Genomic DNA, 18,358 nt, shown 5'->3' with positions numbered 1-18,358 from the left:
CCGTCTTCACTGCTTAGGGGAGGAATGTGGGGCAGGGTGGGGTGGAATGGGGGTGGCTTGGATACAGAGCTGAGCTACTATCCATTGAAGGGGACTGGCATGATCTGACGTGGACCCCACTCAGTCTTGTTCCCATGACAAGGGCTATCTTGTTTTATGTATCACACCTAGCAGGTAACATTCCATACCTGTAAGCTGTAATTAGCCTTCCCCTTGATCAGCTGCGTGATGAGCTCAGCTGTGTGCTGGAAGTGGATTTTTTCTGTAGAGGAAAACAGAAACGTTTGCTAAAACTCACATCACCACCCAGGGGGCCTTCGGCACCAGGGGTCCTGGGGGCGTGCACTCACCATCAGCTGTGGCATGGATGATCAGGAACTGCTGGTCCTCCAGGGCCGACACACGGTGTGCCAGCTTGGTCATCTGCACGTGTGGGGCAAGGGGATAGGGTTAGCTGTGGGGCATGGTCAGGGAGCAGGGTGTGTGTGTGTGTGTGTGTGTGTGTGTGTGTGTGTGTGTGTGTGTGTGTGTGTGTGTGTGTGAACATTGATGGAGAGGGTCAAGGGAAATGGAGGGACATGCCAGGCTCCTGGAGAGCTGGGCCGCCTGTGTCATGGGAAAACAGCAATTCCCTTAGAGAAGGGAAGAGGAGAAAGTGAAGGGAGTTCTCCAAGAATAGGACCTTAGAGGGTCATCATGTCACCCAGCGACACTGAACAGGCTTGTCCCTCTGTCTATGTCCTGACCACAGGACTCTGGCCTTCTGCCTGTGCATGGCTGATGATATGCTGTGTGTAACACTGAGACAACAGGATGACTGGGATGTAGTAACACAGTTACTACACTGTTCACCGTTCACCCTCCCAAAGGGGAACTGGCCTTGATGTGGGGAGCAGGGGCACCCAACAGCCAGCAGCATCCCGGGCTTTCTCGTCTCTCTCCCTCACCCATCAAAGCCAATCATGGAAAGAGATGAGCTTACAGAGGCCACGTTAATCTAGTTCAGTACATTGGGAGGAGGATTCCAAGGTTTGGATGGTAGAGAGGCCCAGGCCCTTGGGAGGGAGAGCGGGGAGGGGGAGGGGGGAGGAAGGGGAAGAGAAGATTGGCTAATTTCACCTGGTTCCCTGTCTTGCCAAACAGCAGCTATGCCCAACGTACCTCATACGCTCTGTTGTCGAGTCCATGGAGGCCAAGGTACCGCTCGGAAAATGCGGAGGCTGGACAGAGGCAAAGGGAAGGGGTCATCCCTGGTCCTTAAGGGCTCTGATGGGGCAGAGTGGGACCGTCTTCCTGCTACTTGCAGGCTAAGCTTTTTGTTGCTAGGCTTTTTGTTTTGAGACAAGGTCTCACTATGTAGTTTTAGCAGGTCTGGAAACCTGATGTATAAGCCAGGATGGCCTCATAGTCACAGAAATCCACCCGCCTCTGCCTCTCAAGTACTGGGATTAAATGGATGCACCACCATACTGCACTTAAATTTTTGGGATTTAAAGGCTGTCTCCTAAATCTCCTACGTCATGGCATGGGAGCCAAACAGTGTGTGGGGGGCGATGTTTAAATGTGTCATTCCTGGTGGATTTCTCTAAACCAGCTTAGATCCTGATTCTGCATATGACCTGATGTGTGCCAGGTGACGAAGAAGGAGGCAGTGCTCCCAGCTCATCGCCAGCCCATCGCCAGCTCTAGTCCTGCTCATAGGAAGCTTCACTCTGCACAGAGAAGGGCTGGTCAGGTGCCATCTGTGGGCCTGGACTGAGGCAGGCAGAAGGAGCAGGGTTATTTAGACCCCCATTGGATTCTGTCCCGGGAGTGGCGATGTCCTCACCATCACCAGTGTGGTCTGTGTGTAACCACCCACCCCTCCTCCTCCTCCCTCCCTCCCTCTGCACTTGCCCAACACACACATTGCTGCAGCAGAAGAAAGATGGCCTAGGCATTGCTACCGTCTCTTCCCCACTTGTAGGAACAGGCTTTTCTGAAGTCATTACCATGAGCTGGCCTTGGGGTTTGGAGAGTGATCATTGCCTATTGGTGGACTGAGCACCTTCACCCCAAACAATGACTAGAGACTTCCTCCTGCCCCAGGGGGTCCCTATACACTGGGGTGTTTGCTGTTGGGCACAGAGGTGCTGAAGGGAAAGGTGGGGTTATGCTGCAACTCCACCCTGGGTCTCATCAAGGCCATTACCATAGAGTTTGAAGTCTGTTATTGGCGACAGCGCTGAGCCGCAGGTGAACGTTTGACCTTGATTCTCTCCCTTGGCTGGGAGGATGTAAGTGCTCAGGTAACCACCATAATCCTAGGAGACATAAGGAAAAGAGGCAAGGGGTAGGGTCACTATCCACAACTCAGTAGGAAACTAGCCTAGGTTCATGAAGGCCAGCCCCTAATGTATGTGTCCATGTCGTTTTTCAAAGATTTGAACTTTAAATATCCTTGTTGGGCAATAGATGAGACACTAAACTGTTAGCTGGTTCCATGTCTCCCTCTCTTCAGGACCCAGTACCCAGAGACCTGGGGTAAGTGTGCTAATGACACAGAGATCCTCTATGTGATCCTAGAGATCACATGCTCTGCCTAGGATGGTGACAGAGGCAGGCTGGTGTCCAGCTGGTGTCCAGCATTCCAGCCTATCCTCCCTTCCACTTCCTCATCTGCAGCCAGTGCCTGTCTCTGTGCAGTCCCACAGAAGCTGAACCAGAGCCCAATGACAGGGTGGAGAACAGGCCTGCATGACACCCCAGCCCAGGGCTTCATGAAACCCTTATGTGTGTCCCACAGGCAGGGTGAGCCTTGAGCACCCATGTGGCCTGACTGCTGGGTGTGGGGAACTCCAGCATGGGTCTCCTAGCTGAAGCTGTACCCCAACACTGTCTGGTACCTTCCAAGTATTACACTCTGCCGAGAAAAGCCAAGGGGAACGGGACGGATGTGACACTCCCCTGAGCATGAATGGGCTGAGAGAATTAGGGAACAGAGGATGCTGCAGAAGGCTTATGTGAGTAAGTGGGTGCATGAGTGAGCATGCTAGAGAGAGAGGAGGGAGAGGCAAATATTTGTGAGCATCTATAATATATATGTGACCATATAAGCAAGGGAACACAAGAACATGTGAGCCTGTGTGCTGACATGTGTGGACATACAGCTGAAAATAGTTGTATGCATATGGGCATACAACTGGGCCTGCTGTGGCCAGAGAAAGTGACGTGGTCCCAGTGGGCCGTACTGTCTCATGCGAAGGAAGAAGGCAGGGCTAGCTCGCCTTCCAGATGGACATTGGTGTATGTCTGGGGAGAGGAAAGCTCAATGAAGACTCAGGTTCTGGTCCTTCATTTCTACACCGGGGTGCTGGGAAGTCAGGCATGTGAGGGTCAAGGGGTGTGGTGAGTACTGACACCCAATTAAGTTTATCAGTGATATAGCTGGCCCTGGGCTGCTCACAGGCAGGAGTGTCTAGAACAAGCCTCAGGACCTATCCCCAGGCTCTGTTCTGCCTCTGAGCCAAGTAAACAGTCTCCGGTAGCTTTCTCTGCAGGTGCTCAAGTAGATTAAAGTTCAGAAGAAATGATTTCTCAGGCCCATGTTTTGGACATGAGGCCCCAGCAAGTAACACGGTTCTGGGAGACCATGAGACCTTTTGGACATGAGCCTAGCTGGCAGGCATTGATTGGGCCATGAATACCCTCTTTAAATAAGAAGAGGTTTTGGGGTCCTAGCTCAGTTAAGACATAAGGTCACAGCCAACTCTACCTCTGGCCACAGTCTCTCTGCTTCCTCTGCTTCCTGACCCCTCCCCCAAGAGATGAAGTGCAAACTTCACTACCACGGTTGCCAGGCCTTCCCCATCATGGAGTTAGGAGCCTAATAAATCCTCTCTCCCTCCAGTTACTTTTTTGTCAGGTATTAGAGTCATGAACAGTAACAGGCTCTGTTCTGTCTGTTTCTGGGGTCTCCCAAATGACCCTGTCAGGCCCCCAGTATACACTGCTCACGAGTCTGTCCTGTATATTCTGGTGCTGACTGTGGGGTTCCTCTGAAGGGGCGGGGCTTCCACAGGAGGAAAGAGGTGCACAGCTGTGAGCTCGTGGCCTTCTGAGAATAAGGGGTCTCCAGTCTCGGTTGTATGAGGAGGGGAGGGTGGCCTACTATGCCATATAAGTGGCCCTTGGAGACCTAATTCCCATCCCCGGGCCTCCACTGAAGCCCATATGGGTCAGCCAAGGCTATGCCATGAGCTGCCAGGTGGAAACTGTTCTGGTTTAGCCACAGGGAACCCACAGCCTACCTTCCGTCTGAGCAAATGTGGGGATTAGTGTAGTTGTCCATGGGAAGGTGTCCACGCCCTGGTTCCTGTCCCCTCCTCTCCTGGAGTGCTCATCAGAGCTCACCAGGTCCACAAGGGAAGGAATGAGGACTCAGTGGAGTTCTCTGATAGGGCCTGACCTGCTTTCTCTCCCTCTAGGACATGTGACAAAGGCCACAGACAAGCCCTCCCCACAAAGCACACTCACTAACTCTTACTCCTTTCTCTCCCTCCCCCAAGGCCACCGGTGACCTCAGTGGCTCAGAAGGAAACTGATGGTGGTAGGACACAGTTCTGCACTCCAGACCCAGAAGCCCTGACAGAAGACAGCGTGACTCACCTTCCCAAACACAGCCACCCGTGTCTTGTCAATGTACTGTTCCTTCAGCATGGTCCTGCAGGCAGAGGGAAGAGCCGAGTGAGGGCTAGGTGGGTCTCCTCTATAGCCTGTTCTCCACAGCCATCAGCCATAGTATGCATGAAGAACCTCTTCGAACCAGAAAGGATCTCGGGATTTTAAATACAGTTGCTTATTGCTTTTATTTATTTGGTGCTCACTGTGTTTATGTTCTAAATGCAAAGCACCCTGATAAGGCTTCCGGGGGGGTGGGAACTTCTAGGTGCACAGCTGAACCTCGGAAGCAGCGGGGTGCACCAGAGGCCCTGCCCCTTTGGCCCCCTTTGCCCCTTGCGCTTCCACCACCCTCTCTTCTGTAGCAAGGTGCCGGTTTATGTGACGTCCTTACAGGGGACTTTGTACCCAGCAGAAGGGCTCCAGAGGTGTATGAGCAGGCCGAGGATATCCAGAGCTAGAGAGCTTCAGGAGTTTGCATGATGGACTGGCTTCAGTCTTCTCCATCCACACCAAGAATCTGCCACGCCTTCCAACCATTCCTGGGCTCCTGTTCTGTGAGCGCCTGTGGTTGAGGAGTGGCATCACTGATTTTTTTCCCCTAGAACGTGTTTGCTGTTGCTTTTGATTAGCTGTTGAACTCACTCCTTGTTTTCAGAGACTGGATGAAAACAGCCCTCAGCTCTTCGTCCCCAAGCTCTGAGGGAGTCGCTCCAGGGACCACATACTCACAGGGTGAGTCTGAAGGACTCCTGATCTTTCTCCTGGGTTCTCCGAAACAGGGAGGAGACACCGAGCCTCAGTGGGACGAGTTCAGCCAGATGGGATGAAGTAAGAAGAGGAGAACCCAGGAAAGGGGACTCGGCAAGAGGGCAAGAGGCAAGGACAGCTCTACGATGGCTCCCATGAGGCCCCTCCAACCCCAGCCTGTCCAGACGCTGCCTCACGTTCCCTGGGACGTCTGTCGTGTGGAGTGTGGGTTGCCGGCAGCCACCCACCCTCCTCCTCCTCCTCACAGGCAGGAGCCAAGGTTCATTTGTCCCCGTCCTTCCTCTGACAGGAATTATCCCACAGCCCGAATCAGGGCCACCTGGTCTCCTGGAAAGCCGGCTCACTGTCTGAGGACGCAGCTTGCTTGCTGATGATGCCCAGCCTTGCAACCGTTCCTCGGCTATTCCCTGCTGGTGTGTGCGGTTCTGGGTTCTAGATCATGCAGGGCAAGTCCAGGGAGAGGAAATGAAGGTTACTAGGCTGCTTTTGAGGCAAGGAGGTCTTTCTTCCTTTCTGGAAGTTTCTGGAAGTGTCTTCTGTCTTCCTGACCAGCCAGTGACATTGAAAGACTGTGGAAGCTGATGTTATCCTAGTCATGGCGGTCCTCAACTGAGAAAAGGCACTTGGAGTGAGGCTGTCCTGCTCAGCTGTAGAGATGGACAGAGCCTGCATCTTCTTGACACTGCTGGTCTCTGGAGCTCCAGCCCTGGGGTCTGCTGTCTCTGTGGACCTTCAGAGCCTACAAGGCTCCTTGCCTTAAAGGCAAATACAAGTGTGTGTGTGTGTGTGTGTGTGTGTGTGTGTGTGTGTGTGTGTGTGTGTGTGTGTGTGGTTGTTGTTGACTTCTGTCAAAAGCATCCTCATAGACATACAGACATGCCTTCCATGAGGGTTGGCCCCTTGAGATGTTCCCGTCTGTGCCTTTTTATTTTTGTGTGTGTGGAGGTTTTGTCTGTGCACCACATGCATGCAATACCCTCAGAGGCCAGAAGATGGCATCAGGTTCCCTGGAACTGGAGTTACTACAGTTCTGAGCTACTAGCTACCATGTGAGTGCTGGGGATTGAAACTGGGTCCTCTGGAAGAACAGCCAATGCTCTTAACCATTGAGCCATCACTCCAGCCCCATGTGATTTCTGTCTATAAGATTCACAGGGTTTGAAGACATCATCTTGTCTGTCGTTGGCCCGCTAATACTCTCTCGTGTGGCTTGAATTTGCACTCTCCTGACAAGCTCATGTTTTGAGCCTTGCACACTTGCTCCTTGGGTGGTGGGGCTGTGTGGGGAAACTGTGGAACATTTAGGAGGTGGGTACCAGACGGTGGAAGTGAAGCACCGGGGGCGGGCTTCTGAAGGTTCAGCCTTGGTTCTAGTCTAGCTGTGTTTCCTGAGCTACCACCATTTGAAGAACAGCCTCCCCACGCTCTCACTGCCAGGAACCCTGGTACGCCTCCCTTGTCATGACGGACTGACTTTTCTGAAACTGTGAGCCAAATAAAGCTTTCCACTCTTGAGTCATTTCCTTCGCCGTTTTGATCAGTGGCACAAAGGCCGCTAATACTCCCTGAAGAAAAAGGCCCTTTGCGTTCTTTTAAAAAACATATGCTTTGAAAAGTCAGCCAAGACGTCTCCCTGGAAGCTTTGGAGCTTTGTGTGTGGGATGTTGGCTGGCTGTAGTCTCCAGTACACACAGAAGCTCAGTCAGATCCACGCTGTCCCATCATATGCAAGCGTATGAACACACCCACTAGGATGGTCCATGTCACCTGGCTCTTCCTTGCCCTTCGAAGCCATCAGTTCTGCAGGGTGGTGGGGCTTTTCACTTCACTCTCAATGCCCAGCCACATTCACAGTCCTGGGCGCCACAAGCCCTCCACAGAGTGAGCCCGGAGGCCTGCTGCTAGATTCAGGCACAGTTTCCTCATGCGCCTTGAAAATGTCCAGGATAAGGTCAAGCATGGTTTTGAGCACCTGTCCCTTGGTACTAAGATCCTTCTCTCCTTGGTGGCACTTGGTGGGACTCATTGACTTGGTGGCAGCAAGGGTGAGCACTCCATATGGGTCACCGCTTAGAGTCCAGAGGGTGTTTCTGACCAGCCACTCATAGGCACAGGGCCCTCCTCTTTGTAGTGAGGTGACCCCTTGGCCTTGCGCCACCCCCAGTCATAGTCTCTCTCTGGTCGGACTTCCTTCCTTCCGTCCTGGAGATGACTGCACACCCAACCACAGAAGCCACAGCACAGAGAAGCCAGGCAGATTGCAGTGGTATAAAATGTTCACCATGGGCTCATGTGTCCCGAGCTGGCAGCATATTTTGGGAGGTTTTAGGAAGAAAAGCCTCACTGGAGGAAGTGGGTCACTGGGAGGTTGGCCTTCAAGTGTATAGCCCAGCCACACTTCCTGTCCTTTGTTACCTGACCCCATGGGATTCGAGGGGTCCCAGCCAAGGTTCCTGCTACCATGCACCCTGCAGCACCTTCTCGAACTGTGAGCTTAGATAAACCTCTCCTCCCAGAAGCTGTGACTTGGGAGGGACTTGGCCACAGAGATAGATAATAAAAGTGATCAATACACAGACCCAGCTCAGTCTTAGCCTCTGCCCTGTGCTTAGATCAGTTCAACACAGAAGCCACCAAGCTGTGTGGAAGTCAGTTTGGAAGCCTTCAGGAGAATCCTGCTGGCAGTCTCCCTGGAGACGTATATGCAATTGTCCACAGAGCTTTATAAGTGCAAACACAGGATGTGTGTGCAGGCAGCAGCAGCAGCAGTTGACAGAGAGCATCCTCTCCACCTTCCCTGCCCCACCCCCACCCAACCAGCCTGGCTGCTCACCTCACAGCTTCCATCTGGTCCTTCTCCTCCAGGAAGCCCAGCCGCCTCCGGACTTCATGCAGGAGCTTGGTTCCCTGGAAGCCGCTGCCTCGGCCATCACACTTGACCACCACTGCTCCATGGCTGCTCACCAACACTGTTTCCCAGGTCACCTCAAACCTCTCTGACACGCTCTGACTCCCTGGGGTACCGTCCCTAGAAGAGAGAAGTCTTTAGCATGCTATGTTGTGGCTGGCAAATACCACATCTGAGAAGGTCTCTCCTGGGCGGCTGTGTGTCTTTTCCTGGTCTTCTATGCCCACTCCATTGCCTTGGGTTCTGTTGTCTAGGATGGGCGAGCCAGGTATCATTCACATACCCCTCAGAGAATCCTAAGGCACCCCAGTCATCTCAAGGATGAGTGTGCACCAGTGTGTGTGTGTGTGTGTGTGTGTGTGTGTGTGTGTGTGAACTCTGGTGTTATTCCTCAGGCACCATGTGACTTGTGTTGTTGGGGTCTCTCCCTGGCCTGGAACTCAACTAAGTGGGCTAGGCTGGCCAAGTCAGGGAGGCCCAGGGACACTCCTGCTTGTTTCCCCAGTGATGGGATCACAGGGTATGTCACCATGCCTGGCTTTTTTAAAACATAATTTCTGGAGACGGAACTCAGGTCCTTGTATTGGCACGGTAAACACTTCAGTTACGCCCCCTGAACTCTTCTTCTGGTGAGCATTTCCAACATGATGGCGCTCTTCCTGTCTGCTGGGGGTTTGACTCACGTTGGTCTGCTCCCAGCCCCATGCCCATCACTTGAGTGCCCAGGATAGAGACTCCTCCAGCAGCTCTTTGGCTTAGAAACCTCCTTTATGGTTAGGTTGGGAGAAACAGCACATAGGCTGGCCCAGGGCTTTTCCCAGTTTGAAGGGTGAGGTAGCACTCTCTCCTGGAGGCAGGCACTTGAAGATCTCACTGTGAGGAGGGCAGGGCATTGCACTTGGCTCTTTCCTCCTCTATCAAGGACACCATGCTGTGGCTTCCAAAAGCATTCCCAGTGGAAATTTACATCATGGGAAATGGCCAGGGCTAGAGTCAGGGCTGGACTCAGTGAGAACAGATGTGGGGGAGGGGCTCTTGTGTCATTATTATGTAGTTAGTGTGGGGATGTGTTGTGAGAATTGTGCTGTACGGCTGTGCTGTGGTATAAACATCAAACTGAGCTATTTGAAGATGTCACTAGATGATATGATCTTCTAGGACCATGGGCCCATATACTTGTCAAGGATGGAAACGTTCTCATAATCTCAGTACAGTGTTAAAAAAGACACGCCACTGGTACCTGGGTAACCCCACTGCGCTTCTACCTCTGTGGGGCGGATTCAGGAGTTACAGAAAAAGCCCTTCCTTGGCTGACAAACTCCCTATCTTTTTTTTTTTTTTTAAAGATTTATTTATTTATTATGTATACAGCATGTGTGCCTGCAGGCCAGAAGAGGGCACCAGATCTCGTTACAGATGGTTGTGAGCCACCATGTGGTTGCTGGGAATTGAACTCAGGACCTCTGGAAGAGCAATCAGTGCTCTTAACCTCTGAGCCATCTCTCCAGCCCCCCAAACTCCCTATCTTAAAAATGAAACAAACAGCACCATTTACCCTACTTTTCCCCTTCCGGGTTCCCCCTCCCCCTCCCCTACACTGCTGAGTCCCAAGAAGGCATCTGGAGAAAGAGAGAGGCATTCATACTTACACCACCAGCAATAAGGGGTAGTGGGCTGTGTCAGTGAAGGTGGCCGGCTTCAGGATCTGCATTGGCAAGTCTGGGGAAAGGTGGAACACAGCCAGGTCAGGGCAGCTGGGGCAGGAGGGGTAGACCAGCGTGGACCCTGGTTCTGTGTGTGCCTTTCTGTGGATGCTCTGGGGGAGGGAAGGGAAATCCACAGCGGTAGTGGGTTCTTGGGCAGGCCACTGGCCTGGTAGGTATCTCTGATCTGAAGCTCAAATGTCACCTTTCACACAAGAAGTGTGTTAACTTCCCCAGGGCCCACAGGTACCTGCTGGTGGCAGAATTCCACACAGTGAGAGCACTTGAGGGCTGGGTTAGCCATGTACTGGGGATGGATAGGTTTATTTTTATTTTATGTGTATGGGTGTTTTGCACACACACACACACACACACACACACACACACACACACACACACACACACACACACACATGCCTGGTGCCTGCAGAGGCCAGAAAAGGGTGTTGGATCCCCTGGAGCTAGAGCTACAGACACTTGTGAGCTACCAGGTGGGTGCTGGGAATTGGGCCTGGGTTCTCTGCAAGAGCAACCAGTGCTTTTAACTGTTGAGGCAGCTCTCCAACCCAAAGGGATGGATATTTGTGAGCAGGTGGTTCTGGGAGAGGAAGAGGCTGAGGTGGAAGGGTATGCTGAGGTGAGAGCTGTGCTCAGTTGGGAGGTGAGGGGCACCTCTCTACCATGACAAGTGGCTTTGCAGGTTCATACCAGGCAGGCCTGACAAGCTGCTCTAGATCCTCAAGGACAGGGCCCTAGGGAAGAAGTTGGTATAACTGTGCTGTTCTTGTGGCCACCGAGGTCGCTGGGTTTGGTCATCTGTAGCATGAGATGGCGGGGGTGGGGTGGGGTGGGTGGGAGGTGGGGGCAGTAATAATGAAGCCTCAGGAAATGATCCCACACCAGTTTCTTTGTTCAGCCCACCTCCAGAACAAGCCTCACTGCCCCAGCAGGAATTTGTTTATTGAGGGTAACTACCGCCCGATTACCAAGGCCCAGCAATTAAATGGGAATTAGTGGCTTTCTAGTGCAGTGACTGCAGAGCACCCCAGCCCTGGCAGCCTGCTCTGCGGCAGCCTTTCATTACTGACTCAGCCTGACTGTTAATGGCTTGCAAATTGGATCGTGGCTCAGGGGCTGGCAGAGAGGCAGGCATCGCAGGGTATCACAGAGATATCCACAAAACATGGTGTGGTTACCCTGGGGTGGACCTTTGGAAGTAGCTGATGCAGGTGTCTTAGCGATGGCTCTACTAGATGTCTGCAAGGCATATGGCTCCACCGGCCCCTCCGTGAGTCTTGTCTGCTTGCCCTAAGCCTGGCCACCCTCTCTTCTCCAGCCAAAGCTCTGCCAGTGACTGTGGATCAGCCAGAATCCTCCCAGGAATTGAGACCTGGCCATGACTGCAGAGATGCTGGCAAGAGGGATCTGAATGAAGGATTCGGGGCACCTTTGAGCTTTGGGGTGTCTAAGCTGTTACTAACTAAACAGTACTTTGCCCAGCTGCAAAAGAACCTAGAAAGGAGAGGAAAGGAGATGAGGCTCGTGGACACTGGGCACTGGGGGCTTTCTAGGGTTAAGGACAATGGGCAGCTATGATTTCAGGGCCAGCCAGGTTGAGCTGGGAGCCACACAGGTTGAGAGATGAGGTTTTGATAACCGCCCCACTGCCACTAGCTGATTGCGGCAAACAGGGTGGTTCTCACAGCCTACCATCAAGGCAGCACTCAAGAAACAAGCTAGTGGCTGGAGTGTGACAGAAAGGAGGCAGGAGAGCAGTGTCAAGAATGCCTCAGGTGGTGACAATGACACCCTCGGGATGCATTTCTCCAGTATCAAGGATGCCTCTCACCAACGCACAGCCAGCATCTGGAGGCAGGACACTAAGCAAGGAAGATGGCACAGTACAGAGGACAGACGGACAGACAGTGTTCTCCCAGATGTGACCAAAGGAGAGGTTCTGTCCTGATCTCTTGAGAGAAATCACGAGCTCTGCCTCTGTTTTTTTGCTGCCACCGGATCATCTTGAGGGTTCTCATAGTGAGCTGGGGATAGAATGGTGGCCAAGCAGGGAAGACACCTGGGTGGGGCTGGAGCCTCCAAGGCATTCTGTCGACCCTTCAAAGGGCAGAAAAGTGGCACTTACTGTAATCTTCTACCTCGATTTTCCGGTACTCAATCTTAGGCATCTGCCGATCGTTGATGGCCTTCTGCACATGCTCATTTGCTTCCAAGTCAAAAATTTCTGGAACGGTCAAAACAAAGAAACACATTGGATTCTGGGACCTATGTGGGCTGGAGGTTCTCACATGCCGCTCATACGGCTTCACAGGAACATCCCTGTAGGTCGCTTGCCTATATAGGGAGAGAAGACGAGCTACTGGAGAGCTCATTCAAGACCCACGGTCCTAGCCTCAACTCAGGAACACGGGCAGATCAGAGATCTCTGCACTCGGTCCTCCCACCCCCTTCTCCACACACTTCTGTTCTCCCTGACATTTGTCATTGGTATGACCTATTCTAAGTCTGTTGGGTTCAGCAAAAGCAATACTAGTTATCTGTGGGGAAAAATGGCCGCCATAACCAGGCGATGACAGCAGAGAAGTCACTGAACTGTTACCTTTATCAGCCATCCTAACCCCAGATTTCTTATCTTAACCTGTAAGTTATCTGGTCTTTTGAGACTTGGAGTTGGTGACCATAGTCACAGATAGCAAAGTCCTATGAACAGGGTTTCACAACTTGAGGACCTGGCCTCCTTCATGCAGGCTAAGTCTGCTTCGGTTGACTCTGTACTGTGGCTTAATCTGCATGGCTCTTCATTCTCAGGTTGCAACACACAAATACCCTGTCAGAAGTTTCTTCAGCTGGAAAGGAGGAAGGCCATTTTGCTCACCTGCTGAAATGGCCATGCCACCTTATTTTGCCATCTCATATATAATAAACCCACAAGACTTCCTTTTCTATTCTTCTCTAAGGTTACATGTAGGGTTAGCTATGGCTCAATGTAAATGTCTTCAAGGGACTCTGAAGCTCTTCCAGTTCCCCAGAAGGCTGGGATTGGGAAATGTTTTGAAAGCCATGGTTCTATGAAGAATGTTGGGGTCTCTCATGACCCCTTTACACCAACACTGCCCTACAGGCATGTGTCTTAAAGGCATCAGAGGTTAACTCATGGATGCTGTGATCAGTGGTTTTATTTTTGAGTAACACACAGCATTGTGTGACTCCAGGTTCGTCACCATCCACAGAAGCAGGGACTGTGACCTCCCAGAGGGGTGGGGCATAGGAGATTTCCTGTGCCTGCAATGCACTGATAAGCTGCCGAAAATGATTGGCAAGTCACCAGCCACATGTGGCCATTCAGCTCCAACTTTCACCTTAGACAGTGGCCACCCCTGGGTTGCTGCCTGAGGCTTTCTCCCTGTTCCCTGTGTGGCCTTTTGCTACCCCTCCAAGATGGTCTCAAATAAATAGTACTGAGAGATCCTCCAGGGGTCTCAGGAAGCCTAAGGCTCAGTGAGGTCCCAGAGTTCAGGCTGCCTGAGGAAACAGGGCTGACTGCTAACCATTCCCTGCTCCATGTGTGATGCCAACACCACCATGAAAAGCAAGCATTCAGTAAACTGACTGTAGAGTCTTGGGTGCTTGAAAGACTAATTACATATGGAAGTTAATATTCAATGAATGCCATGATTCTGACCCCATTCACTGGTAGTCCCAGACCCAAGCTTAGTGTAAGAATCAGAGCAGACTGTAAGATGCTATCTCAAAGCTTTAGCACATGGAGGTCCCTTATAACCCCTGTCTGGCTGGTTTTATGGCAACTTGAAAGAAGCTAGAGTCATGTGGGAATAGGAAACCTCAGTTGAGAATCCCTGTAGTTGAGAGTTGGTCTGTAGACAAGGCAGCAGTGCATTTTCTTGATTGATCATTGATGTGGGAGGGTCCAGCTCATTATGGGTGGTGCCACCCCTGGACTGGTAGTCCTGGGTTCTATAGAGGATAGGCTGAGCGCTCCATGAGGAGCAAGCCAGTATGCAGCACTTCTCCATGGCCTCTGCTTCAGTTCCTGCCCTGAGTTCGCTGGGTGAGCTATATGATGAGATAAACCCTTTCCTCTCCAAGTTGCTTTTGGTCGTGGTGTTTCATCACAGCTCTAGCTAAGACAACCTAGGAAGAAGCTTCCATTGTTACCACTCTGCTTGAATGAGGGACTGACCTAGGTGTGGCATGGGAAAGGGACGTGTGAACAGGGGTTGGCTGCAAACACGGGAGCTCATGGATATTGGTACAATCAGCAAAGGCCCAGCAAAGATGGGTACGTTGATCTCACTCAGCTTCTGCCACCAGGGCCCTGTGGGAACTTCATCTGTGGAAGCAGGTAAGTGCCAGGACCTATTCAGAGCCTCTCCCAATTGGTCCAACTCTCCTTATGTATAATTTGTATGAACCGGCTCTAATGTAACTCTACAATCTTACATGCCGTTCTGGATGGAGAACTTCAAACTCAGATCACAAGTGTGTGCAGCTGCCTACCCAGCTCAGCTTTCCCAGAGTGAATGCAGACACAGCCAAATACCCATCACCCACACCGGGCCCTGGCAGTTCTGGCCTTGTGTGGGGCGTAGCAAGTTCTAATCGCTCACGGACTATTCAGGCTGCCTTTGAATAGCTCCCTCCTCTCTATTGAAATCCTACCTTCTGCAGAAGAGCACCAAAGCAACAGACTATTAAATTTAGTTAAATATTAGATTTCTCATTTAATGATTGCCCACACAGCCGGGTTTATCAGCAGAGAACTGGCGGTCTCACGGGGGAGTTGAGTTAAGCTAGTTTATTTGTTTCCCTAATTGCATTCAAAGAGGGCAGGAGCTCAGAGGAGAAATAAGAAAAGATCGGTGCATTCCCGGAGGACTCTGCCTTTGACTTCGGGGCAGCAGGGACCTCCAGGCTGCAGCACACACATGGCCACTCCTTAATTAAATGTGAGCCCCTCTAATATTTGGTGGAATTAGCTATTATCAGATCTGGACACAGTGAGCCCACAGAGACAAACGTCTGCTCAGGAAGCCACTCCCCGGGCCGTGTGGCCTGCGGGCTGTTCCCACATGGCCCTGGGGCTTGGAGCAATCACCACTGTGCCTAGTCATTGGAAAACTGGTGACCAGATTGTGATGGAAACCACAAGCCACTGATTTAGAGGGGAGAGGGGCTGCCTGGCCCTTGGCTTGGGGCTTCTTTCCTGTAGGCTACGACTCTCCAGGCTGTGTGTAGGCGGATGATGTACACCCTGCTTCTCTAGCAGCTCTGAGCAGTGTGGGCTGCTGATGTTCAGGCGGTCCCATCCCCCGACCCCCGGTCCTCACTGGCTTTTTTCATTGCTTCCCCAAGCGTCATTCTTCTCTGTGCTTGCTTTTCGTGGCAGAGGCCATCCATCAACCCTGGGCTATATCCCTTAGCTAACTCAAAGAGCAGATCCAGAGGTATAAGGACTTTCCAACTTGCTCACCTCAATTGGACCTCTTTTTACTCCTAGCCCTCTATGTCTCCTTGCTACAGTCAGCTCGACAGCTTGTGACACAGAGTGATTGTTCTTTGGCCCAAGTCTCTCCTTGATTCCCTGGATATGTGCTGAGCATCTTGAAGGCAGGATTCAGATAACTGGTCTTATCTCTAGTCTTCCCAGCGTTGTGCTGCATATCATGATGAGGGCTGCTGTGTATGTCCAACATCCAGGGGCACTATGTTCATGGAGGGTGGTGCTGTGGTTGGCACACTGGTCAGCTGCTCGTGCTTCAGAGGCCCCTGAGAGGTGCTTGCAGGAAGTGAGGTCTCTGGGTCTCCCATAGTTCTCCCTGTAGACACCTGAGGGTGTGGACACCATGCATCTGGCTTATGTTCCACTTGGTGTTTGCTATGTGCCAGCTTGTCTATCCAAGATTCTATAATGAGACCTCAAAGCTGGCCATTGACCCTTCCCAGAAGGTTGCTGGGAGTACCTCTGGGGTCCAGAAGACTTTTCACGATCAACAGAAAGTTTTATGGAGTTGACTCCTAGGTCTCTGCCTCATGTGTTTGTTCCCATGTCTTTTCCATTAAGGCCTCACACACAAGTGAAACAGACCTTTGAGTTTTATCTGTTCCTGGGGTACCAGCAGGTGGACTCCACATTGAGGACTTGGGACCACTAGGTCTGGGTTGACCTAGACAAAGCCTGGTGACGGGCAAGGACTCTCTGGCAGCACAGAAGGTTTGTGGCCCTTTGACACAGCAAAACTGACTGCCCAGGGATATGATTAGGCTCGAAATAAATACACCTCTAATTGTTATCCTTGGAGGCAGGTAGGTTGTCATTTTTTGGTACACAACATGGAAGAATTTTAAAAGGTAGAGGGAACTGGAGAGATGGCTCAGAGGTTAAGAGCACTGGCTGCTCTCCCAGAGGACTCAACTAGATTCTCAGCACCAAGTGACTCACAAGTGTAACTCCAATTTCAGAGGATCTAATGCTCTATTCTGGCCTCTGAAGGCAGACGACATCCAAGTGAGGCACAGATATATATGCAGGAAAAACAGCCACACAGAGAAAACAAAATTAAAACAAGTAGTGGTGTTACTAGAACTCTTCTCCTCCACCTACTCCAGTGCTTTTGGAACACTTTAGAAGCAGGAGAATGCACACACTGTTTCTTTTTTTTTTCTTTTCTTTTCTTTTCTTTCCTTTTCTTTTCTTTCTTCTTCTCTTCCTTCTCTTCTTCCTCCTCCTCCTTCTTCTTCTTGAGACAGAGTTTCTCTGTGTAGTTTTGGTACCCATCCCGAATCTCGCTCTGTAGATCAGGCTGGCCTCAAACTCACTGAGATCCACCTGGCTCTGCCTCCAGAGTGCTGGGATTAAAGGCGTGCACCACCACCTCCCGGCCTGCACACACTGTTTCTTACAGAGGTATTCTGGGATTAGGAGGAAGTGCCCATTCACACACCACAGCTGTATCACTAGAGGATATCACCCCTGTTATACCTCATGGCGTGTGATTATAACTAATGGTGTGTAATGTGTCCTAGCTGCTTTGTATGAACACGTGACAGTTCATTATGGCTTTATGAACACAGCAACTGTAAAACCATTTAAATGATTTCATGCCTGTACGACGTTGGCACAGAATTCTAGGGGAGGCAGGGGAATGTCAGCATCAGTTTAAAGAGTGAAAAGAAGGATGCAAAATGCTGACTGTTAAAGAAGAAATGGCTTAAAACTGTCGGAAGGAATGAGGGTAGGAGTGAATTCAGATTTCACAGGATCACGTCATGACTCTTCGCCCAAATGAAAACGTCTTTGAGACAGGTCTTTGGTGCAGCTTTTCTTGTTCTTTTCTGTTTGGGGCTGAGGTTGGAAGCCAGGGCTATGTGCATGCTAGCTGGGTAAGCACTCTCCCACTGAGGCACACCCCAGCCCCATGCAGTTCTTTCCCCAGGAAAAGCTCTCAGATAACAACTCAAACTACATGAGGAGACTCTCTAACGCATTATTTGTGGACTGTTGACTCAGTTTACATTTAAATGGGGGTGTGTCTTGGCTGGCCTGGAACTCACTATGTAGAGCAGGCTGACCCTAAACTCACAGAGATCCACCTGCCTCTGTCCCTGCCTCTAGGGCTGGGATTAAAGGTGTGCACCATCACATCTGGCTGACCATTTTTCCTGCTCACCAAATAGCTCCTTAAATATTTGAAAACTGTAGCTGTTAGATATAAACTTGTTTTGTGTGCTGTAAGAGCTGGGGATAAGTCGGGCACCAGGACACAGAACTGGTGCCTGCTTCTCTTTGTGCACTGTATACACGTCCTGCCACCAGAGATGTTCTCCACGGCTGTGGCTAGGCAGGTTGTCCACTGAGGCCTGGCTATACTTCCTGAGAGCAGAATTCCACCCTGCAGCCACAGCTTGGAGGTCTCTGGCAGTGTCTTGGGACAGATGCCACAACAGATGAGTGTCCATTTCGCTGGCCATGTCTGTGCCAAAGGAGATGGCTGCAGGCTATTGTCCTGCTCTGCTGGGACCGGAGAAGAGCCAGGTTTTTGAGGGCCAAGGGCTCTAGAAAAACTGCAAGACCTTGGTTAGCATGTGCCTCCTGTCTCTGAACTTTAGGGGCAAGGTGGCTCTGTTTAATTGTTTAGAGACAGGGTCCCATGTACCCCAGGCTGGCCTCAACTTGCTATGTACCTGAAAATGACCCTGAATTTCTGATCTTCCTGCCTCTACCCCCGAGTGCTGGGATTTCAAGTGTAATCCCATGCCCAGTCTATCTGTTGCTGCGGAT

General features: G+C 51.3%; 1 protein-coding gene across 6 annotated transcripts in view; it reads right to left on the bottom strand.

Moving 5' to 3' along the window:
• Dpp6 (dipeptidyl peptidase like 6) overlaps positions 1 to 18,358 on the bottom strand; it is an 883,656-nt gene that overhangs the window by 3,593 nt on the left and 861,705 nt on the right. For all 6 annotated transcript variants that reach the window (XM_052721907.1, XM_052721909.1, XM_052721906.1 and 3 more), the window contains exons 18-25: positions 12,185 to 12,283; positions 9,988 to 10,057; positions 8,264 to 8,458; positions 4,648 to 4,702; positions 2,192 to 2,303; positions 1,162 to 1,220; positions 351 to 423; positions 189 to 262 (exon numbers count right to left, since the gene is read on the bottom strand). In XM_052721907.1, coding sequence (XP_052577867.1) covers positions 189 to 262; positions 351 to 423; positions 1,162 to 1,220; positions 2,192 to 2,303; positions 4,648 to 4,702; positions 8,264 to 8,458; positions 9,988 to 10,057; positions 12,185 to 12,283 — 737 coding nt within the window. The remainder of the gene's footprint in view (positions 1 to 188; positions 263 to 350; positions 424 to 1,161; positions 1,221 to 2,191; positions 2,304 to 4,647; positions 4,703 to 8,263; positions 8,459 to 9,987; positions 10,058 to 12,184; positions 12,284 to 18,358) is intronic.

The sequence above is a fragment of the Peromyscus californicus genome, unplaced genomic scaffold (genome assembly GCF_007827085.1).
Source record: "Peromyscus californicus insignis strain IS unplaced genomic scaffold, ASM782708v3 Scaffold_6__1_contigs__length_162567912, whole genome shotgun sequence".
NCBI lineage: Eukaryota > Metazoa > Chordata > Mammalia > Rodentia > Cricetidae > Peromyscus > Peromyscus californicus.
Note: the sequence above shows the minus strand (reverse complement) of the source record. Positions and strands in the feature narration are given on the sequence as shown.